Below are 21964 nucleotides of genomic sequence, written 5' to 3'. Positions count from 1 at the left end.
GCTCCGCCTCCCGGAGTCACTTCCGGGCTCGAGTTAGAATGAGAGACGCCCCTAAAATTCTTACATCACCAGATCAATCCAATCCAGGAGGGAAGTATCTGTGTGGCTTTTAAGGGCACCAATCAGTGTAAAGTTAGGCGGAAATGAGGCCGTCCTGGCCAATGAGAGAGGTCGTACGGCGGAAGTGCGAAAAGGAACTCTCAGGAAGATGGCGCCCTTAGTCTGGCCACAGCTGATTGGCAGGTGCTTTGACCACAAGGTGATCATCACAGCACGAGCGGCCGTTCGGAGACGGAAGCTCGACGGGCACCTGACGAGGTCAGGGAGGGATCGTAGATACAGGTGTCCCGGAGAGCCGGAGGTGTAAAGGGCTGTTCCAGATGTGGCCGCTGAGGCAGGAGGAGTCTGGCCAGAGAGACTGGGCGGGAGCCCTGAAACGCCCGGAAGAGGCGGGGTCTGAAGCGGGGCGGGGATAAGGAGATCGCGGCCCGGTCCCTAAGAGAAAGACCGGATTGGGAGCAAAGAGGGGCAGGGTTTGGTCAGGTGGGTGTGGCCGTCAAGGTGAAGCTTGGGGGCGCAATCTACAGGAACAGCGCCAGAACTGTGAAGGGGAGGCTTGGGGGGCCCAGGCCTGTGTCTGTGACAGCTGCATCCCGCGGGGTTTCGAGCTGACAACGGCATCAGTCCAGGCCCTACCCAACGATCTAATCTTGTCCTCTTTTGTCCCTCGCGCTCCCCAGCCGTAGACACCAGGCCCTGCCCCCTGAGCTCTGCCCTCGGATGTCCGACCGCCAAGAGCCTGCATGCGCCGTGGGGCGCCCCAGGACCAGGAGCTGGTGGGTCCGGGGGCCCCTGGGCGGGGGTCCCGGGGCGCCCCTCCTCCCTCAGGATCCGTTGTCCCGGTCCTTGTCTTTCCCCGGATCTAGTATTCAGGGCGGACCAGAGGAGTGGACCCCGGCAGCTGCTGACCCTCTATAACCCCACGGGAACCGCGCTTCGCTTCCGAGGTGAAGGAATGGGTATCTCGTGCTTGGGATCCTGGGGCTGGTGGCAGGACACTTAGGGGTTGTGTGGGCTGGAAGAATCAGATGAGTAGGGCTGGATGCTCATCCTTGCGCCTAGAAGAGTCATAAGTAGCCCTGGTTGCGATAGAAGGCAGGCGGGACACTCGGTACACCAGGGCAAGACTCGTATGGGATCTCTTTGTGTCTTTATCCCACAGTTCTGTGTACAGCACCTGCCAAATATACGGTTTTTGATGCAGAAGGATATGTGAAGCCTCAGTCCTGCATTGACATGTGAGTTGGGAGATGGGGAGGCCAGGGGTTGCTGCCACTTATTAGGTTTGAGACCTTGTTTTCTTTAAGCGATTTTCCCCACCTTCTGTGTCCCTAAGGGAAAGACTCCTGGGGAGGACGCCTGGATTTACTTAAATTGGTGCTTCTCACTCACTTCCTCCCAATGGGCTTCTCTCCTGTCTTGGAGCTAGTGTGATTCGCCATGTGGCCCCCATTCCCAGCCACTATGACATCCAGGATCGCTTCCGCATTGAACTTTCTGAGGAGGGGACTGAGGGCAGAGTGGTGGGACGCAAAGACATCACCTCAGTTCTGCGGGCCCCAGCCTATCCCCTTGAACTTCAGGGACCGCCCCAGCCAACACCCAACCCAGAGCCTCCTGCCTGGACAGCACCACCCACGACCAGACACTTGCAGGAGAGTGAGTTGGGAGATGGGGATTCTTTGAATTCAGTCTGGTGGGAGGAACTAGCATTACTATAGAAATGAGCTAAATCGAATTTGGAGAAGTCTCCTGGTTCAGTCTTTTTTTTTTTTTTGGTGCTGGGGATTGAACCCAGGGCCTTATGCATGCTAGGCAAGCACTCTACCAATTGAGCTATATCCCCAGCCCCAGTCTTTTGCCTTTTGATGAAAACATTTTTAATTGAGATTTTATATCAAGGGGAAGAAAGACTTCACAATTTCCTTGTTTCTGGTTTCTGCTTTGAGGAAAGAGTTCTTCCTTAGTTCTGTCATCTTCCTGCCAGGTACCAGCTCAGTTCAGTTCAGTAATAGACCTCCATGGAGTAATTCTGCTGTTCTCGTTGTCTGCTGGGTATGGAAAATAGCAAGAGGGCCCTTCCTGTCAAATGGGTGCACAGAAGACCATAATGAAGGCAGAGGGGAGAGAGGGACCAATGGAGAGAGGGTTAGGGGACTGTCAATGCTGATGAATCTTGTTTCCCAGACCCCCGCCAGCAACTGGCCACCAGCTCCTTCCTCCTCTTCTTGATGACGGGCATTGTCTCTGTGGCCTTCCTGCTGCTCCCACTCCAGGATGAACTTGGCAGCCAGCTGCCACAAGTCCTGCACGTCTCCCTGGGACAAAAGTTGGTAGCAGCCTACGTCTTAGGTGAGCACAGTAGTGGTATGACCCAGGCCCATTTCCAGAGAAAGGGGAGCAGGGGCCTGGTGAGGGCTGCTCCTGGGACCTGCTCTTTCTTTCTCTACCTCCAGGCCTCCTTACCATGGTGTTCCTCCGGACCTGAGCTCCCCGCTCAACCCCACCCTCCCCTCTCCTCCCCAGGCAAGGACCTGAGGCAGCCACTGTGACATGCATACCTTGCCTCAATCCTCTTCTTCCCACCTGTTCCCCAACTGCCACCAAGAAAAATACCCAGGGATTTGTACTCATTTTCCAAGTTGAATAAAATGAATTTTTAAAATTAAAATGAGAAATATAGGGTACTTGCCCCTAGCTTTCCATCCTTCCTTGATGCCCAAACAGCCTCCTGTTCCTCCCACCCCCATTCCCAGGGAACCTAAGAACCTGGGTAGTGAAGAGGTCTAGTGAGGATTTAGAAGACCTGGGTTAATTCTGGTACTGTATCCAAAAGACCCTGTGACCTTGAGCAAGTCATTTAGTTCTCAGAGCTTTGGTTTCTGTACCTCTAAAATTAGGGTATTGGGCAAGTTGTTTCTCTTGTGTGTAAGCATGTGTGCTAAGGACTGAACCCAGATCTTTGTGCATGTTAAGCATGTACTCTTACCACCTTACCAAGTTGATTCTTTTCTTTTTTGGTACCGGGAATTGAACCCAGGGACACTTAACCACATCCCCAGCCCTTTTTTGTATTTTATTTAGAGGCAGGATCTTGCTGAGTTGCTTAGGGCCTTGCTAAGTTGCTGAGGCTGGCTTTGAACTTTTGATCCTCCTGCCTCAGTCTCCCAAGCCTCTGGGATTACAGGCGTGTGCCACCCCACCTAGCCCAAGTTAATTCTTAAATATCCTTTAGGGTGGAGGTTTTGTACCACCAGCACCAAAAAAAAAAAAAAAAAAAAAATAAAAATCTTTAGCCCTACATAGGATCCTGTCCTTTGAGCCAACCTGCCTAAACTAACCCAAAACAAACAGAAATGTCACCTAATTCTGCTTCATCCAAAACCCACGTCTAACCAGAAGGATCTCTTACAATCCCCAGAATCTTTTTCTGCCTCTGTGACCTTTTTTCTGTTCTCATTTTATCTCTCCTTAAGACTTCAACTCCCACAAATAAGAAACACCACGGTCCCTGCCAAGATGGTGGGAAATGGCATTGCCTGAAATAACCTCACTCTAACCAGGCAGGGGAAACTACAGCACAGGAAAAAATAAAATAGGGTCCTTGATAGGTGGCCAAGGGAGGGGCAGAAAGGGAAGAGGGGGGATTCAGTGACACTGGGCAGATTGTTGGTTGGGGACAAAGAATCAGTAAAACAATGTTATTAGACAGACTGAGCCTGTTACACCCCTGGAACGTGATCTATTCTAATTTTGCTGTAGAAGTCTTGTCCTCCCATGCCCTGACTTGGCCACAGTGGGGTGTGGCCCCATAAGTGTGCAGAAAATGAACCCAGTGTGTACCCAGGAGCGCTTGACATGGCCCAGGAAACCCCTCTCACCAAGTTACATGCATGTGGACGATGGCCATTTGCACCACACTTGCTGTGCCTGGGTCCCCAAAGAGCAGTTGAGCTACTCCACAGATTACTGATCCTTGTGTGGTTTGTACCTGCTGTGAAGAGGCCTTATGGCCAGTGGAGCCCAGAAAGCTTCCAAAAATGCAGCTGTGAAGGGATAGGATGGAGGCCAGAGGGACTTGGGACATAGCAAACTTTTTAGAAAACAAAACTGAACTTGCAGCTGTTGGAACAGGAGGATGTTCATTTCCCATAACTGCTGTTACGAATCATGGTAGTGGCTTTAAACAACACAAATTGGGATTGAGGGTGTAGCTCAGTGCAAGAGAGAATGCTTAGCGTGCCTGAGGCCTTGGGTTCAAGCCCCAGCATCACAAAAAAAAGAAAAAAAAAACATAAATGTATTTTCTTACAGTTCTAGGTCAGAAATCCAAAATGAGTCTTCTGGAACTGAAATCAAGGTGATCGCAGGGCTGCATTTCTCTGAGAGGCAACAGGGAACATCTATTTCCTTGATCTTTTCCAGCCTGTAGAGTCCACCTGTGTTCCTTGACTTGTGGCCCCTTCCTCTATCTCTTTGTGTGTGTGTGTGTTGCTGGGGATGGAGCCCAGAGCCTCACCTGTGCTAGGCACATGCTCTACCTCTGAGCCCCAGCCCCAGCCTCTTCCATCTTTAAAGCCAGGAGTGAAGCTTTTTTTTTTTGGGGGGGGGGGGGTGCTGGGGATTGAACCCAGGGCCTTGTGCATGCGAGGCAAGCACTCTACCAACTGAACTACATCCTCAGCCCACGCATTTTTAAATCTGTCTCTGACTCTCTATTTCTTTCATCATATTTCTCTCTGGGTGACCCTCCTGCTGCCCTTTTTTAAGGTCCCTTGTGATTATATTCTCTCCCCCACCAATCTAGGATAATCTCTCTGTGTTAGTTTGCTAGGTCTGCCTGCTGGGGTGTGGCTCAGTGGTAGAGTGCTCATGTGTCTGACCCCAAGTTGAATCCCCAGCACCAGAAGAACAAAAACACAGACTAGTCATCTTCATTTATGTTCTCACAGTCCTGAAGGCTAGAAGTGTAATATTAAGGTGGCAGCAGTCTTGGTTTCTTCTTATGACCTCTCCCCTTGCTATGTCCTCACCTGGACTTTCCTTCTGTGTACCTATCCCCGGTGCCTCTTTGTGTACAAGTCCCAATTTCCTCTTGTGAGGACACCAGTGAGATTGGATTAGGGCCTCATTTTAGTCATCTCCTCAAAGGTTCTGTATCCAAATTCAGTCACATTCTGAGGTCCCAGGAGTTAGCGCTTCAACATTTGAATTTGGGAGACAAAAATTGAGCTTGTAACATCCTGAAACCCAGGAGATGGGGCATCCCAAACCTTAACCTCAGTGGCCACTACTTCCCAGTGTCCTGTGGAGCTGGGTAAGGCCTCTTGTGCCATGCTGGGAGCAGAAGACTGGGAGATGGGCTCTAAGCTGATGCTACTGCCCAGGGAACAGGGAAGGCCACCACCTTGCCTCCAGAAGCTGTGACTAAAGAGAAAAAGCCAGTAGCACTTACAGTCCCCTGCCCTCCTGTAGCTCAGACGTCAGTCTCCATCCTCAGGGGACAAAGACTGGCCAAAGGGGATCCTGGGGAGTGATGGCCAAGGCAGGGCCAGTCTAGCAGGTGTGTGACCATTGGAGACTTCCAGGGCCCTTTCTCAGAGGGGGACCAGTGTTTGGGGCTTAGTGCTCTGAAGTTGCCATCTGGATTTTTTTTTTTTTTTTGTACCAGAGATTTTTTTTTTTTTTTTTGTACCAGTGGCTTCACCACTGAGCCACATCCCCAGCCTGTTTTTATATTTTATTTAGAAACAGGATCTCACTAAATTGCTTAGGGCCTCACTAGGTTGCTGAGACTGGCTTTGAACTCATGATCCTCCTGCCTTAGCCTCCTGAGCTGGCCATCTAGAAATTCTTAATATCTTTGAACTTACATTTTAGAAGTGAACCATTACTACATGTGCAACTTTATTTACCAGTGTTGTGTGCATAGTGGACAGGTTCTTATGTGAAATATCTACTTCTTCTATATGTTTAGAAGTGCTTGATATATTTTAAAGTAGTAGTAAAATAAAACTGTTTGTAAATATCTTTAAAAAAAAAAAAGGCGAAGTCAGCTGGAGCATACGCTGGCTCTTTCCTCCTGGGTGGAGTTCTTTGCTGTTCCCCTGCCCCCAGCCAGGAAAGAGCTGCCATATTCCTTCCCCAGCAGGGGCCTGGGCACAACAGGGAGGGCCAGGGTTAGGCACACATGTTCTTTCCACCAAACTGGAGCAGAAGCCCAGGTACCAGGAAGAGTGTGCACTCACCCTAAGTATCTCCACGCCAGGGTGTGATACTAAATAGTAAAAGAACACCCTGACAGGTGGAAACTGGGAGAATAAAACTCTGTGTCTACTTTTTGAACAAGAGTCCCTCATTTTCACTGCACCAGGCCTTGCAAATCATAGCTGTCCCTGGTTCCAAAGTCAGCCCCCCAGCCCAGCCCCATGGTGGCTTTCCAAGAACCAGAACAGGGCTTCATCACCGGTGGGGGCAGTTTCCCTAGGTAACCCCGCACTCAATTTTCCCAGTGGAGGCAGGTTCCTACACACCTCCTCTCTGATCCCTCTGTCCAGCCTTTCCCCAGGTTTCAAGGGAGGGGTGGCTGGGGATGGGGGTGAGGAGTTAGCATAAAGTGCTTATGAATAACACATAACCAGGTGGTTTATTGCCATCCAAACCCAGTGCCCCTCTCACCACAGAGCACTTGTTGGCCCTAAGGCTGCAGTGCCAGCTGTCTCTCCCATTCAGGGAACTGGCCAGGTCTCAGAGCCTAGCAAAGCTCTCAGAGTGGGTTCTGGGTATTGGGGTTCCTGTGCCTGAAATGGAAAGGGGCTGTGATTGGCCCAAGGGCTGCTGCTTGCGTCACATTATGGATGCACTGCCCATCTGCACTGCAGGACCAGGGGTGTGTGGTGTCTGCACAGAGCCCAGTGGACGGATCAGAGGGTTAGTGAGAAATCGGTCACACTGAGAGGTGCTTGGGTCACCTCCTTCACCCTGCACCCCTCGAGCAGGGAGACAAAGAGTTCTCAGCAGGGGTCAGGGCCCGGTGGGGTCCAGCGCGGGGCTCAGAAGTTGTTATCGATGTTCCAGACGTCTCCGCCAAGCGCGTTGGCCGCCCCCTGTAACGTCCAGGTGAGCAGGGCCAGCTGGCGCCGGAAGCGGCTCTCCTGGAAGCCCAGTGCCTGGGACCACTTGGGGGAGGCCCCAGAGTTGTTAGAGCGCAGCAGCTGCAGGTGGTCGAGCAGGGCTCCCAGCGTGTGGTCTCCACGGCCCAGGAAGATGTGTCGGAAGGGAAAGTCAGCCGGTGACACGTACTGGGACAGCAAGTAATACTCCACCTGCACCAAGAGGAAATCAGGTCGGGGCGGCGACTCTGCCCAGGGCGAAGGCGCCAACCACGCCTCCCGCCAGCGGTTCCTAGGCCACCTGGGGACCTGCTTCACAAATACCATCCAGTGGCTTCCTGAAGGCCTATCTCCCTTTGGCCGTCCAATCAGGAGTAGCCATCCTGTGACGTCACCAGTAGCCGGGTAGGATGCCTCCTCCAGCTGTGTGGGGGTTCTGTCATCCTGTGCCTAGCGCCCACAGGCTGCATCTGGATCTCCCCAGTCCTTCCTCATCCATTCAGGTATCTGCCCAAAGCCTCAAAGGAACAATCTGCTGTCCTGCTGTTCCTCCTCCTCCTCTTCCTTTTTTTTTTTTTTTTTTTTTTTTTTTTTTTTTTTTTTTTTTTTGGTACCCAGGGGTTCTTAACCACTGAGCCACATCCCCAGCCTTTTTTTATATTTTATTTAGAGACAGGGTCTCGCTAAATTGCTGAGGCTGGCTTTGAACTCGCCATCCGCCTGCCTCAACCTCCCCAGACGCTGGGGTTACAGGTGAGTGCACTGCCTGCCGTCCCTCTTCTCAACACCACACTTCCCCACACCTGTCGCCTCTGCCAATGTCCACAGCACAGAGGTCAAGAGACAGCCCAGTCCTGATGAAGCACACTGTCACCCTCTGCCACAGTGTCCCTTCTTTCCTCAGATGCTCTCTCTCCTGGCCATTCTTCCACCTTTCTGTCACGAGTCTATGGGCAGATCTCAAGGCGTGACCTCCCTCTGCCCTTCGTTACCTATAGTCCCTGGCTGGATGTTAGAGTCACCAGGGAAGGTTTTTAAATCACTGCCTAGGCACCATCCCGGAAAAATCAGAATCTCTAGAGGGGACCTCAGATGGTCACATCTTTTTAATGTATTTGCACACAGAGCTTATTTGTGTCCCTGTCTGCAAGAAGGACCTCTGTGGGCACACTGCCAAATCTCACCAAATCACCCACCAAACCCTGCCCCACAGGACAGGGGCCTGGGCATAGCCCCACACACATGCCAGTGCTAACCTCTTCCAAAATCTGAGCCTTAGGGCCTAGGATAGAGCTCAGTGGCACAGTACTTGTCTAGCAGTCCTGGGGCCCAGGGGTCAATCCCCAGCACCACACAACAAGGCAAAAAACCTGAGCCTTGTGCCCACATTTTGTCAAGAGCATCATTCTTCCCCGGGGGGCCGAACTCTCAACCTTGCAGGTGAGTGTGGGGTGGCACAGGCTATGAGGTCAGAGTGCCTGGCCCATAATTTCAGTTCTATCCCTTACTGTGTGACCTTAGGTAGTTACTTAGCCTCTCTGAGCCTCAATATCTGCATACAAGACTAGCAACCTCACAGTGCTTGGGGGGTCCTGTTAGACAAAATGAAGTAAAGCCCCTAGCACACGGCAGTGTTCTCTAAATGGCAGCAGCTGTTATTACTACTCACCTCTGTTCCCTCAATACCCTATTTTTCCTTCCAAATGCCTCACCTCCGTCCAGTGCCCACCTAGAGGTATCTGCTGCCACCTGCCATCCTCATCGAGAGCTCAGCTTTCATCAGCTTCATTTCCTTCTCAGCCATTTATACTCTGGCCAAAATCATTTCTAAAAACTCCACTTTGCCCATATCATCTACTGGCTCCAGATTTTCTTGATGCCAGAACCTCAAGATCCAAACTTCTTATCCTGGCATTCAAGGCCTCCCACAGTTAACCCCTAAGCCCTATTCAGGCTGCCTGGCCTCCGCCTCTCTACGGGGCCTCTATTCCGGCTCTGCTGGTCCACACCCCGCTTCCAAGGATGCCAGACCTATTTCATGGCCACACCTCATTCTGGGGCTCTCCACCCTGAAATGTCCTCCTTTCTTTGTACCAACTGAAGTTCTGCCTGTTCCTCAAGACCCAGGGCACACAGTCTAAAGCAGAGGTCAGCAGACTTTTTCTGCAAAAGGCCACATAGTAAATATTTTAGGTTTTGCAGGCTACACGGCTTCTATTGCCACTACTCAATGCTGCCACTGTAGCACAAAAGCAGTCACAGACAATATGAAAAGCAACCAGCATTGCTGTGTTGCAAGAAAAGTCTATTCACAAAACCAGGCAGTAGGCTGAGTTGGGCCTGCTGTCTGTAGGTTACCAATGGCTGGTTTACAGCCACAAAACTCCCTGGGTCTGGCCCAGCCCTGTATTCTGCCTCTGAAGTTCTAAGTCTTTTCCTCTGCATCCCTAAGCCTGAGTCACACTGCTTACACACACAGGTGTTCTTTATCCCTTGATGGGGTGGGGGGTGTCCTTGGAGCCTGACATATCGGAAATCAAAACAAGACCTATGAGCATGAACCCATACCCAATCTCTTGGATCACCCGTGAGCCACATATATCTCAGTGGAGGGGACAGAGAGAAGGGGAGCCATCAAAAGGAGAGAAGGAAGAGCAGATCTTGAAGGAAAGGACAATGAGAGTGGGGGGGGGGAAGGAGCAAGGAAGAAAGAGCTAGAAGGACAGGTATGTAAATAGAATGAGTGACGGTGGAAGAGATGAGTCGGGCACAAGCTGAAAAAAGATGGAACGCGGACCTCCAAAGGGACTGAACCGTTGCCTCTGAAACCACGCACACCTGCGCACTTGTGGCTCAGCGTGTACACTGTTGGGTTCCTGTTCACCCCACACTTGCCAGGGATGATCCTGCTTTTAATTTTGCCCTACAGACCTTTTCCCTGAGGGACAGAATTCTTAGGGTGAGAAAATAGGATGAGGAACTGGAGACAGGGTGAGCCGCCAAGAAGTCAAAGCTAAGCAAGAGGGATTGGGGAAGGAATCGGTGCTTAACGTTTACGTGATGCGTCCTCCAGGCAGCCTTCCAGGATTCCACCCATCTCATTACCAGAAGAGAACGCTTCACTTTGTCTCTGGCACCTCCCAGGCTGTAACCCAGTCCCCTTGTACTGGAGGGACTACGCTTTGTCCCTCCAGAGGGGCGGGGGAAGTAAGTGGAAGCTGGGCTAGCCCTGCCTGTTCATTTCGTCACTCTACGGGTCCTCCAGTCTGGCTGGTCTCTTAGCACCGTGTGCACGACAAGGCGCGGGGTGGACGGGGAAAGGGCAGCCAGGCCAAGGAGGGAGCTTGGAGAGCAGCGCGCGGGGCCGCCGGCAGGGGGCGAGCGGGGCGGGGCCTCACCCGCATGATGCGCACGTTGTACATGCGCATCAGCCTCTCGTCTCTCTCCTCCGAGCTGTAGATCTCCTTCCGCAGCTTCTCGGCCGCCCGGATGTAGTCTCCCCGCGCGGAGTACACCCACTGCAGGGTCAGCCCGCGGGCCTGAGGGCGAGGCGCAGGCTGGGGCCGACGGCAGGGGCTAGGACCCCGGCCTAGGATAGGGTCAAGGTGCTGGGGGACAGAGCTGGCACCTTGGGCCTGGCAGGAGGGGAGTGGTAGCGAGGGACAGAGGGCTGGGGACAGGATGCAGGGAGGAGGGTAGAAGGCCCAGGATATTTGAGGTTTGAAGAGGGCAGATCCCTGGGGCTTGGAGGGTACCGGTTGTATCCTCGGGGCCAGGGTGCCTGGAGGCAGGAGTCAAAGGACCTAGACTTCAGGGATTGGGGAGCGAAGGGGCTGGACCCCCTGGCCTGAGCAGCACCCCCAACCCCCAGAGGCTGGAAGCAAGGTTGGCATCTTGGACCTTGAGGTCCCCAGAGAATTCGTTGAGGCTGCCGATGTGCCGGAGGACCACGTCCCCATAGCGGCCGAAGTCGAAAGGCAGCAGGTGGTCGTGGCTCAGCCGGATGAGGAGCTGCCCAGCCAACTGGGCCACAGCCTGGGCCACGGCGGGCAGTCGTCCTTGCAGCATCTTGTGCAGGTTCTCATATGTGTCTTCCTTCGTGTGCAGGAATGGGTACGCGGGATCCTCCTGCCGGGACAGGGCGGAGCTGGGGCCGAGGGCATGGTGCCGACTGGCCGAGGGACTGGTGCCCTGGGGCACGGCCGGAAACTCTCACCTCCAAGAAGGAGAACTCCACCGCAGGGACCCCGGCAAAGGCCGTGAAGGAATAGGCGCTGCTGTCCATGGGCAGGGGCCGGATCCTGGGGGCAGTAGGGTGGGGGGCCCCCGTGGGCTCAGGCTCCTCCCAACTCCCTGCTTCCCGCCCCACCCCAACTTACACCTCGGCATCCCAGCTGGGATTGGTGAACACCACCTGCTCATAGAGAGTCTGCCCGCTGTGGTTAGGAGAGTCCACCTGGGGGCGGGCGGGGGCGTGGTCAGCCTCCGCCCCGCCCCGGTAGGGGCAGCTGCCCCTCATCCCCTCTTCCACCCCGGCCCTTGCCTGCTTCAGGATGTTCTCGATGAGGCTGATCAACAGTGGGCTGGTCTTGGCATGGAACTTGTCGTCCCCTTGAAGAGAGGGAAGGGGAGTAGAGAGGAGGGGATACCAGGCTTAGGGATGGGCCCAGGGACCAGGGTGGGCCTGAGGGGACCAGGGGGTAGCATTGCCCGCGCTCACCCAGCACCGCGTTATCCAGGCTCACGTAGGCTACAGCTTTGAGGTGCAGCACACTGAGGTAGCCCTGTGGGTGGGGGAAGCTTATGGAGAAGGAACCCATGCCACCCCTCTCCCCACCGCCTGGCTACCTGCCCCGGATCCAAATCACCTCCAACCACTCTGTGGAGCCCACACTCCCGAAGTCGCCTCCGTCCCAACTGATGAAAAGAAGACTTCTGCGCGGTTGGAAGCCTGCAGTGGAGGGGACAGGAAAGATGGGCTCTTCTGGGGACCACCAAAGACCCCCTCTGTCTTCCTCTGTCCTGGTCCCCAGGGGGTCTCCCCTTCCCTCTCATCGACCCCCATCCCGGCCCATCTCTCCCTGTGTCTGCCCTAACTTGACTCTAACAGTGATGGAGATGGCACTATATATGGAATCTCCACCTGTCACTCAGACTCAAAGACACCATTATTTTTAGATGAAAAAACAGAGATGAAGTGACTTGCTTAAGGTCACGTGCCTAGGCAGTGGAGGTGCCAGGTGTGGAGCCCAGGTCCCAGTGACCTCCCTCTGCTCTGTGCTCCCAACTGCCTTTCTGCCCCACCCCTGCAGCCGAACCCCACTCCTCTGCCCAGCCAGGCCCAGACCCTGACCTTACCATTGCTCACCATGGAGGAAAAGGTCCGCACCAGCTCCAGCAGTATGGCGGTCCCCACCGCAGACTTGGCTGCTCCTGGGCCCCATGCATCCCTCTGGGCCCCAATGACAACGTAGTGATCTGGGGATGGTGTGTTTGGGGCCCATCTCGTACACCCGCAGTACCCCAAATCTCCCCCCCCACCCCCACCCCGCATCCCAACTCCCGCCTCCAGCGTCCTCACCGGAAGCCCGTCACAGGGCTCCTGGTGGCACTTATCTGAGTACTTCTCAGGGCCACACTTCCCCAAGTGCTCTGGTGCCCTGTTCTCCAGGTTACCGACCTGCTTGCCACCACCAGCCTCATGGAGTCATATTTGACAGGACCGTCAAGCTAACCTGACCTCTTTTCTGCTTGAGTCTTGGTTCCAAATAACACCTTCTGCCCAGCCTGCGCCTGCTCCCCTCCAGTGCTCAGGAATTCCTGAGCAAGGCTGCCCATTCCATCTCTGGTCATGAGGGTTCCTCACTGCCACCCCCATCAGTCCCAGTTCAGCCTCCACCTGCCAGTTTCCCTCCCCTGGGTACCACTCGTGCCCACTCTCCGGTCCCTCTGCTTCTGACCCATGTGGTGGGGGTTATGAGCAGCTCTGTTCCCACAAGCTGGGCAAGGGAGACGCACCTGGCTCTGCCAGACCTTCAATGCAGCCAAAGATGTTGCTGATGGGAGTGGAGGTTCTATGGTTGTTGACCTCTAGGCGCAGGCCTGGCCCAGGGCCCAGGCGATAAGGGGAGCCTGGGAGGCGCCCCTGCCATTCCTGAGGGGCCACAGGGCCTTTAAGCTTCCTGGAAAGGGGTACAGCAGAAAGGGTTGGGAGTGGCACAGTTGTCCAGGCTACAAAGAACCCCGAGATGCCTCTTCACCCTTTCCTCTCTCCCACCCCCAGCCTCCAGGTCTCTACCCCTGGACCCCACCTGGGGCCGGGATAGTGCAGCCAGGGCAGCCTGGGACCTTTGTACAGGTTGTCTCCTGCTCAAGGGTGCCCTGCAGAGGTGGGCTTTGAAATTTAGGGAGAGCTCTATTTGCTTAATGCTGGGCCCTAGTAAAAAGTATGTCCACTCAGAAAAGGGGTCACCTTTTTCTAGTCCCCCCCACCTCCTCCGGTCCCCTCACCTCAGCAGGCGGAAGGCGATGTCTGCACTGATGGGCTGAGCAGGGATGCCAGGGAGGCCAGAGGATGCCACTGGCGGGAACTGGGTTTGGTTGAAGGAAGGGAAGCCAGGCGTATAGGGGTCCCCCGTTCCCAGGTGCACCTGTATGGAAAGGGTGCCCACTCTGAAACTGGGCTGAGCTGGTCCCATTTCCAAGGACCTGTGGCCTGGACCGCAGGAAGTCACCGCTGGCTTCCCCAGACTCACATGTCCATATACAGCCCGGTGGTTGGACAGGCCTGGCTTGTGTGGGTCTTGGGAGAAGTCGGCTGGGTCAGGGTATATGAGCACTCCTTTGGCCCCAAAGTCCTGGGCACTGGCCACCTAAGGAAGAGCAGGAAAGCAAGGAAAAGTGAAATGGTCCCTTTGATCTGTTCCTGTCCATCCCTAATGGGCCGTGTGTGGCATCGGCTGGCCTATCGGAGGCCCACAGTGGGTCTGCAGTCCTCGACGCTCCCCTACAGGGTCCACCCCGCATCTGATGTCCACGAACCTCCTGATTTTGTTGTCGCCCTCAATTTTTCTACTACTAGCTTGATCTTTCTTTTCTCCCTCTGCAGCCTCTAGAAGCTTCCCATTGTTAGATCCCCAGCCGGTTCCCCAGCCCGCACGCTCCGTCCGCATGCTGCCCAATCCAGAACCCTCACCTTCTGGGCAAAGCTGGTCACCCCGACACGCACCAGCAGGAGGCAGCCGGCCGGCTCCACGCCCCTGGCCCGCAGGCCCTGCAGGTCTTCCGGTCGCCCGTAGTGGGCGTACACCAGCTTTCCCTGGGGACGCCGGGGACCGTGAGGCGCGCCGCCCGCATCTCTCCTCGGCGACCCGGGGAAGTGCGCGCGCGGCTGCGCATTCTGGGGGTGGGCCAGAGGCGCTCACCGTGGCGTTGCCGGTGGCGCTGTAGGGGCAGTAGGCGTCGGGGTCCTCCAGCGGCAGCGGCTCCCCGGCCCTCCCGGTCGCATCGACCCAGCGCAGCGTGTTGGGGCGAGCCCTGCGGAGCGGGGAGGTGAGCGTCTCGGCGCGCGCCCCCTCGCGCCCCGCCCCCACGCACTCACGGGTCGGGGAACTGCAGCCCCACGTAGTGCGTGTCCGTCCACACGTGGTCCAGCTTCTGGCGGGAGAGTGCGGCGACGACGTCCTGGGCCAGGGCAGCCATCCCGGGTGAGCCGGCCACCCGCGGGCGAAGGCTGGTTTCCCTGAGTGGGGAGAGGGGTGGGACATCGGGGACCTGCAGGAGTGCGAAGGGTCGTCCCAGGGCAGGGCCAGTGAAGGGCTTAGCTTGGGGATTCTCTGTATTGACTGGTTCCCTGCCATCACCCCCAGGACTCTGCCCCAGGCTCTCCAGAGCCTCCTGCTTGAACCTTAGCTTCCCATAGCCAGGGGTCCTGTCCACCATCCCTTTGGTTCTTCCTGGCTCGGACCAAACTCCTGGATCCATGTTGCTTCCCCCTACATATGGGATGTGGGGGGAGTGGTCTGTGGCACCTCCTCCTCCACCTGGGCCTCCTGGAGACACTACATCAAGGCTGGGACCCGCAAGGTCAAATCATGTGGTCCACTGCAGACCCCGCCCACGGAGCAGGTTGGCACCCCAACTCTCACTGCTTTTCCATGTCACCTCTGCCCTGGGCTGTCCCTGAGTGGCTTACCTGTCATCTGGCTCCACCTGTGCCCTCTCTGTGGCAAATAAGCTCCTGTCCCCACTGATCATCACAGAAGACCCCCTCTACATAGGCCTGGAGAGAGACCTAGTCTTGGCCCCTGGAGAGGCCAAGTCCATGGAGGGACTCTGGAGGGCGTGGGTTTGAGTGGAGGTGCTGCCCGTTCTACATTTCTGGTTTCTGACCATTTTCCTGGGGCAGAACTCTCTTCTTTGGAAACCCAGCCATCGAGTTCTCCAGCCCTCCTTCCCTCCTCACTGCGGGTAGTCGATTGTCCCTTCTCATCGAGGACTCTAGCATCTGGCTTATCATTTTCCTCCATACCTCACGATGGTCCCCAGTGCTGCACTGCTTTAGAATCTCGGTGGATGAGGCCCCTTAGTCTCGGCCACCATCTTCAGCTTTCATAAGAACCACTGTGGTCCATGGGCTCAATGCCATGTCTTTCCCCCCAACTCTGTTCCCACCCAGAATCTCAAGTGCTTGTTTGGAATTACACCCAATCCATGGGTACATAAAATTTGGTGATTCACATGGAGAAGTCCCGTGTAGCAGCAAGGAACAATCGCCTAAAGGTACGCACAACCATAGAGGGAGACCTTGAAAACACTGTGTGAAGTTTAAAAAAATCTAAATTAAAAACCACACTAACTATAGCTATATCTGGTTAGTGGGTCTTGGAGTGATTTTGTAAAAACTTCCTTTTATTTTTCCATGTTGCTTAAGTTTAAAAATAATTTTTAGCTGAGCATGGCGGTGCACACCTGTAATCCCAGTGACTTGGGAGGCTGAGCAGAGAGGTATTGCAAGTTTGAGGCCAGCTTCAGCAATTTAGTGAGACCCTGTCTCAAAATAAAAAGGGCTGGGGAGGTAGCTCAGTGGCAAAGCCCCTCTGGATTCAGTCCCCAGAAGGAAAAAAAAAAAAGAAAGCATTTTACACAAACATTGTGTGCATGTGTTTAGGTACCAGGGGCTGAACTGTTGAACTAGTGCCTTACACATGTTAAGTACACACGTTACGCACAACCAAGAGTGGATCCAACCCAACATTACTGTTTTTAAAAATACACACAAAACAACTTCACATGTACAGTCTCATCCCTGGGTATCCACAAGGGATTGGTTTCAGGACCCTTGCAGATACTAAACTCCACTAATGATCAAGTCCCTTATATAAAATTGCATAGTTATATTTGCATATAATCCACATGCATCCTCCCAGATACTTTAAATTATCTCTAGAGTATTTATAATACCTGTTATAATGTAGATGCTATGGAAAGAGTTGTCAAGCTGTATAGTTTTAGGGATTAAAGACAAGAAAAACATCAGGTGAATATTTTTGATCCACTCTTGGTTAAATCTGTAGACATGGAACCTGTGGATGAGGCTACTGTATGTCAAAGCCATGCACATTTAAAGGCTCCGAAGAAGCACATGAGATCAGGTGCTTATGGGCAGCAGGGGGAGCAGAGATGAGGGGTGGAATACTATAAATAGGAAGGTCCTTTCACGGACCAAAGGGGACACTGTGCTATGATCTCAAGGACACAATGCAGTCTGTGCTGTGCTTCCAACCTTAAAATTAATCACCCTCTCTGATCATGATATTCAACTGCTCAAAACCCTTTAGTTCTCTTTTTTCTTCTTAGAATGAAATCCAAAACAATGACTGTAGCCTTGGAGAGCCAAGTTCATCTCACCAGCCACGCGGACCATGTCACTCCCTCCAATCAGCTGTCAGCTCTGTGTTCCAGACCCTTTGCACATGCAATTTTCAGGCTTGAAATGCTTTTCCACCCACTTTTTGCCTGGCCCCTAGTCATCCGTCAGATCTCAGCTATCAGTTCTTTAAGGAATGCTTCCCTGGCCCCCAGTCTAAATCAGGTCCTCTGGTAATGGTCATTTGCCACACCCTTTACTTTTCTTTCAAAGCCCTGATCCCAGTAATGATGATGTGGTCATTAATGTGACTGTGAATTTCGTATTGATTTCCTCCAGTGGATTATAAGCTCCACAGAGGAAGATCAGACAGCTTCGGTCTCTGCAATGTTAGATGTCCACCAGCTTAGCTCAGTACCCATCACATAGTACATTCTAAAAAATTGTTGGATAAATGAATAAATGACTTCATCAATATCACCTCCAACACAGCCACCCAATTCCCTGGTCACTTCCTGGATCTTGTCATTCATTTCCCAGAACTCCACCTCTGGAATATTTATCCACTGAGGATTTACTGAAAACCACAAAGTACCAAGCACGGTAGTAAGTGCTGCAGACTCCAAGAGAAATAGCATTTATCAGATCAGCCACAAAGCTCCAGAAGTCTCTCTGACTAGACCTTTTCAGGCTCCAGCTAGGTCCCTTACCCCCGCTGTACCTGCTCCTGAACCCAAGTGACCAGATCGTCCAGTTTCTCATGTCTGTCAGTTCCTCTCCCCGCTTTCCTTCCCCGCCCCATCCAACCTAGAGCCTCCCATTGGTTACTGCCCTCCCATCAGAGGGCGCCTTCTCCTCCCTGCCGGCGATGGGCCCCCAGTGCGAACCGTGTTCCTAGACCTGTCAAATCATCCAACCTCAGCCAGTACCCAGGCCAAGTGCTGTTCCCGCAAACAAAAATATCCCTGAATATTGTTGAGACCAGAGATTTGAGGTGTTTTTTTTGGTACTGGGGATCGAACTCAGGGCCTTGCGCTTGCAAGGCAAGCGCTCTACCAGCTGAGCTATCCCCCCAGCCCAGATTTGAGGTGTTTTAGCAAGAGGAAAAAAACTTCTCGATCAAGTGTCTAGCAGGGTATCAAAAGCATAATAATATTACTTGATCAAGTTTAAACAAAGAAATCTATGAATATAAATTATGATGTAAACATTAAAGAAGAAAAATCATGTGGTCCTCTTAGTACATTAAACAACTCCATACCTGTTCTTCCTTTCCTTATCATTAAAAAAAAATAATAATAAATGTAAAATCATTATAGGTGCCGTGGTGCACGCCTATAATCCCAGCAGCTCAGGAGGCTGAGGCAGGAGGATCACGAGTTCGAAGTCAAGCAACTCAGTGAGACCCTGTCTCTAGATAAAACACAAAATAGGGCTGGGATGTGACTGAGTGGTTGTGTCCCTGTGTTCAATTCCTGGTCTCCACCCCTCAAAAAAGTAAAAGCAAATAAAAAAGTCTCAGGCTGGAATGTGGTTCAATGGTAAAGCAGTACTTGGCTAGCATGTGTGAGGTCCTGAGTTTGATCCTTAGTACTGTAAAAAAATAAAATAAAATGAAAAGATCTCAGTAAGCTAGCAATAGAAGGAAACTTCATATATATATATATATATACATATACATATACATACACACACACACACACACACACATATATATATATATTAGTTGTCAATGAATCTTTTTTTTTTTAAATATGTGGTGCCAAGGATCAAACCCAGGGCCTCACACATGCCAGGCAAGTGTTCTACCACTGAGCCACAATTCCAGTCCTAAAAGGAAACTTCTTTAACTCAATTTTTTTTTTTTTTTTTAGTACTGGGGATTGAACCCAGGTGCATTTAACCACTGAACCACATCCCCACCTCTTTTTATATTTTATTTAGAGACAGGGTCTTGCTGAGTTGCTTAAGGACCTTGCTAAGCTGCTAAGGCTGACTTTGAACTTGAAATCCTCCTGCCTCAGCCTCCTGAGCCTCCTGGGATTACAGGCATGCACCACCGCACTTGGCTGATTGAATTTTTAAAAGCCATCCAAAGTCTGTAGCAAATGTCATACTCAATGACAAAGTATTATAAAAAGATTCCTATTAAAATCAGAAAGTAGGCCAAGATAGCTACTGTCATGATTATCAAAATTCATGTTCTCGCCAATGCAGTCAGCAATGAAAACGACATAAAACATACAAGCATCAGAAAAGAGAATATTTGTCTCCTGCTTTCCTGCCTCCTGCAATTTTTATTATTTACTTAAAAAACCCAGGAGGACCCACTAAACATGACTCCTGACCAGATGAGGGCTGTGGGTGGCCTGACCTCTTCTTTGGACCTATCTGGGTATCTCCTTCCCAAAGGGGTGTAGTGACTGTGGCGCAGGAGGAGAGACACTGGCCATCTTTGTGGCACCACAGGCCTGCACATTCTGGCTGGCATCCCCCCACAATGTAGTTGGGGGTCTGTCCCCACCAATGAATTCACATCTTTTTCCTTATCCCCTAAAACACTCCTCCTCCAAGTCCCGCAGAGCTCCCTCCTGCCCAGTTCAGTATCCTGGCCCTGGGGTGCAGCACACAGAACCTTTCTGGGTTTGTCCTGCCTCATGTTGACTCTTGTCTTCTCATTCAGTTGGCTTCCTCATCTCCCAAATGTGCCAACCTCAGAGACTCAGCCCCTGGAGGCTCAGCTCTGAGTGCCTGCCTCCCTCCAAGGCCATGGGACCAGGAGGCCAATGGAGCAAGCGGAAGAACTTGGAGGGGATCAGACACCCGACACCAGGGGCCTGGCAAGCAGGAAGGGAGGCCACTACAAGAGGAGAGGACACTGAGGGCGGGGCTGATCTTACCTGATGTTGTCTTCCAGGCGCCCCTCCCCCAGGAGTCGCAGGAACATGGCCTGGAGGTCACTCCAGTACAATGTGCCCTGGTGGGAGTCCAGGCCCAGCTCATAATTGACGTCCTCACTGACCACCAACACAGAGTCCCCGCAAGCTTGACAGGACCTTCGGAAGGCCACGTAGCCCAGAAGGAAGGCTGGCGGGTGGCAAGATGAGGATTCTCCTTGTGCCCCTCTGTGGACCCCGGAAATCTCCCCCAGCCCAGGCCCTTCACTGGGGGGGCCAGGGGATGACTCACCCCCAGTGAAGATCAGGAGGGCAGTCAGGACCAGGTAGGGGGCGGCCCTTCGACCTGCTGCGGCCCAGGGTGTGAGGTTTGGCAGGCCGGCTGTAGAGCCCAGGGGCTCAGGGCCCTTCAGCTCCATGGGGGAGAAGTGGACTGGCGGCTCTGTCCCCTCCTCCCTGTCTTCCTCTTCCTCCTCCAGGTGCCCTTGATGGGGGCCTTCCACACGCTTATAGATGGTCTGAGAGCGTTGTGGGGACAGCTGTTGCTGTGCAGGGCAGGGTGGGCATGAGATGAGGGGGAAAGGCCTGGGGGTGCGGAGAGATCTGGCAGTAATGGTGTTTATGACTTTGGGGTGCCAAATGAGCACCAGGCAGAGCCTCTAAGAGGGAGGCTGGAGGGGAGGAACCAGAGACGAAAAGGAGGGGGCGGGACAGGAGCCAGGATACTGGCCAGAAGGGGCCAGTTTTATGGGTTGGGGAGCTGAGGGACCTGATGGAAGACTTAGGTGTCCCCCAACCCCACTTGTCTTACCGCTCTCTGGAGTAGACCCCGAAGCCGCTCCATGCTTGTGCCCCCTCCTGAACCCTGCAGGCCACACCCCCGTGATAAACCGTTTGTGGGAGCCCCGGAGGGCCCCTTATCAGCCCTGGCAGGCAGTCTGAGCCCAGGCCAGTGCTCACCCCCCATACACAAGGGTAGGGGTGTAGTGCTGGCCTCAGTCCAACCTTCCAGAGGGCCCCCAGCCCAGGCCAGAGGACAAGGGGCTGCGCCTCCCCTGCCAGTCCCTCCGCAGCACCCTCCTGCCCCCTTTCTGCTAAACAATCAATATTTTTTTACCTTGGAGCAGACTTTGGCCTCTTAGTTCCCGTTAGGGGTGGGGGAGGGGGCTGAAAGCCAGGAAGAAGGGGACCTGGGTACCTCCCTTCCCTCTCCTGCTACCACCTCTCCCAGTGACTTTGGGGGTCCCTTCCTAACCCTTCAACCCCATGCAAGATTCTCCATGAAGATATGCGGCCCCTCCTCCAGCTGACTTGCAGGTCCCCCAAGGCCCAGGTTCACTAGCACAGCTGCTCCCTGCCCTGACACTGCCCCAGTGGAATCCTAAGCTGGAGACCCCTGGGTCAACTGACTTGTGGGTTTGGTCTGCGCATGTGGATGGACATCTTTCTGGAATTAGTTCCCCACTGACTACTGGGGAGGGAGGCACATGGGTGGGATAATGTGGTCAGGAGGGACCAGTGAATGTCCCAAATAGGGGCGCTGGAATCAGGATCTGTGGGTCAGGGCCCACCAGTCACTGGGGGAGTCCTGGTCAAGGCTGGGCAGAGCTGCCTGATCTTGGACAAGTCATAGTCTACTCTGGGCCCTGGAACCTCTTTGGTCACAGAATGACTTGAATCAGATGGATTTCTATCAAGTAGATCTGGACCTTCTAAGAGTGGCCAAATAACCTCACCCAGAAGAATCACAGATATAAATAGCTAAGTTTTCTCTAAATTTCTACTGGGAGTCGCAGGTGTCCAGTCCCCGGAGAGGACTCCAGGACACTAGCCCTCTGCCCGGGTCAGGGTCTCCCATGGGAAACCTCAGCTCCCATCCAGGCCCACAGAGAACCCCAGTCCCCGGCCTATGCCTGTCAAAGCCAAGAGCCCCTGCGCAGTCCGGCTCACCTGAGGAGTAGGTCCTGGGGATTTTGGGCGCAGCTCCCGGGTGACCCAAACCTGGCGCTGAGGCCCTGCCCACCTAG

General features: G+C 53.5%; 2 protein-coding genes across 3 annotated transcripts; one reads left to right on the top strand and one right to left on the bottom strand.

Moving 5' to 3' along the window:
• The first annotated feature begins 186 nt into the window (after window positions 1–186).
• Mospd3 (motile sperm domain containing 3) lies at window positions 187–2747 on the top strand. The gene is given in 7 exon segments (XM_047533615.1): window positions 187–259; window positions 741–912; window positions 915–1007; window positions 1223–1298; window positions 1490–1719; window positions 2248–2412; window positions 2517–2747. Coding segments are annotated over 6 exon segments (705 nt in total). The 5' UTR covers window positions 187–259; window positions 741–803; the 3' UTR covers window positions 2549–2747.
• A 3933-nt stretch (window positions 2748–6680) lies between these two features.
• On the bottom strand, window positions 6681–21956 carry Tfr2 (transferrin receptor 2). 2 transcript variants are annotated; one of them, XM_047534170.1, is made up of 19 exons: window positions 21888–21956; window positions 20749–20802; window positions 20230–20482; window positions 19941–20127; window positions 14773–14913; window positions 14597–14708; window positions 14368–14490; window positions 13928–14044; window positions 13683–13822; window positions 13191–13354; window positions 12531–12650; window positions 12041–12123; window positions 11893–11956; window positions 11716–11783; window positions 11552–11628; window positions 11389–11473; window positions 11073–11300; window positions 10571–10711; window positions 6681–7385 (listed from the first exon to the last, which is right to left on the bottom strand). In XM_047534170.1, exons 2-19 carry the CDS (start codon window positions 20779–20781, stop codon window positions 7113–7115), a joined length of 2409 nt encoding a protein of 802 aa, XP_047390126.1. In that variant the 5' UTR covers window positions 20782–20802; window positions 21888–21956; the 3' UTR covers window positions 6681–7112. The 2 variants fall into 2 exon arrangements, with proteins under 2 accessions (XP_047390126.1, XP_047390127.1); XM_047534171.1 differs by lacking the exon at window positions 21888–21956 and having other exon boundaries at window positions 20230–20476; window positions 20749–20796.
• Between the last annotated feature and the right edge of the window lie 8 nt (window positions 21957–21964).

This window comes from Sciurus carolinensis, chromosome 18 (assembly GCF_902686445.1).
Source record: "Sciurus carolinensis chromosome 18, mSciCar1.2, whole genome shotgun sequence".
NCBI lineage: Eukaryota > Metazoa > Chordata > Mammalia > Rodentia > Sciuridae > Sciurus > Sciurus carolinensis.
This window is presented reverse-complemented; position numbering and strand designations above follow the sequence as displayed.

Excerpts from the sequence above, each read along its gene's own strand:
- Tfr2 (XM_047534170.1), bottom strand. The coding sequence starts at position 20,781 with ATGGAGCGGCTTCGGGGTCTACTCCAGAGAGCG. Across the intron at positions 12,651-13,190 it reads TGAAGGTCTGGCAGAGCCAG|ATCACTACGTTGTCATTGGG; the intron begins GTGCGTCTCCCT and ends CACCATCCCCAG. Across the intron at positions 12,124-12,530 it reads TTCCTCCATGGTGAGCAATG|GCTTCCAACCGCGCAGAAGT; the intron begins GTAAGGTCAGGG and ends CCTCCACTGCAG.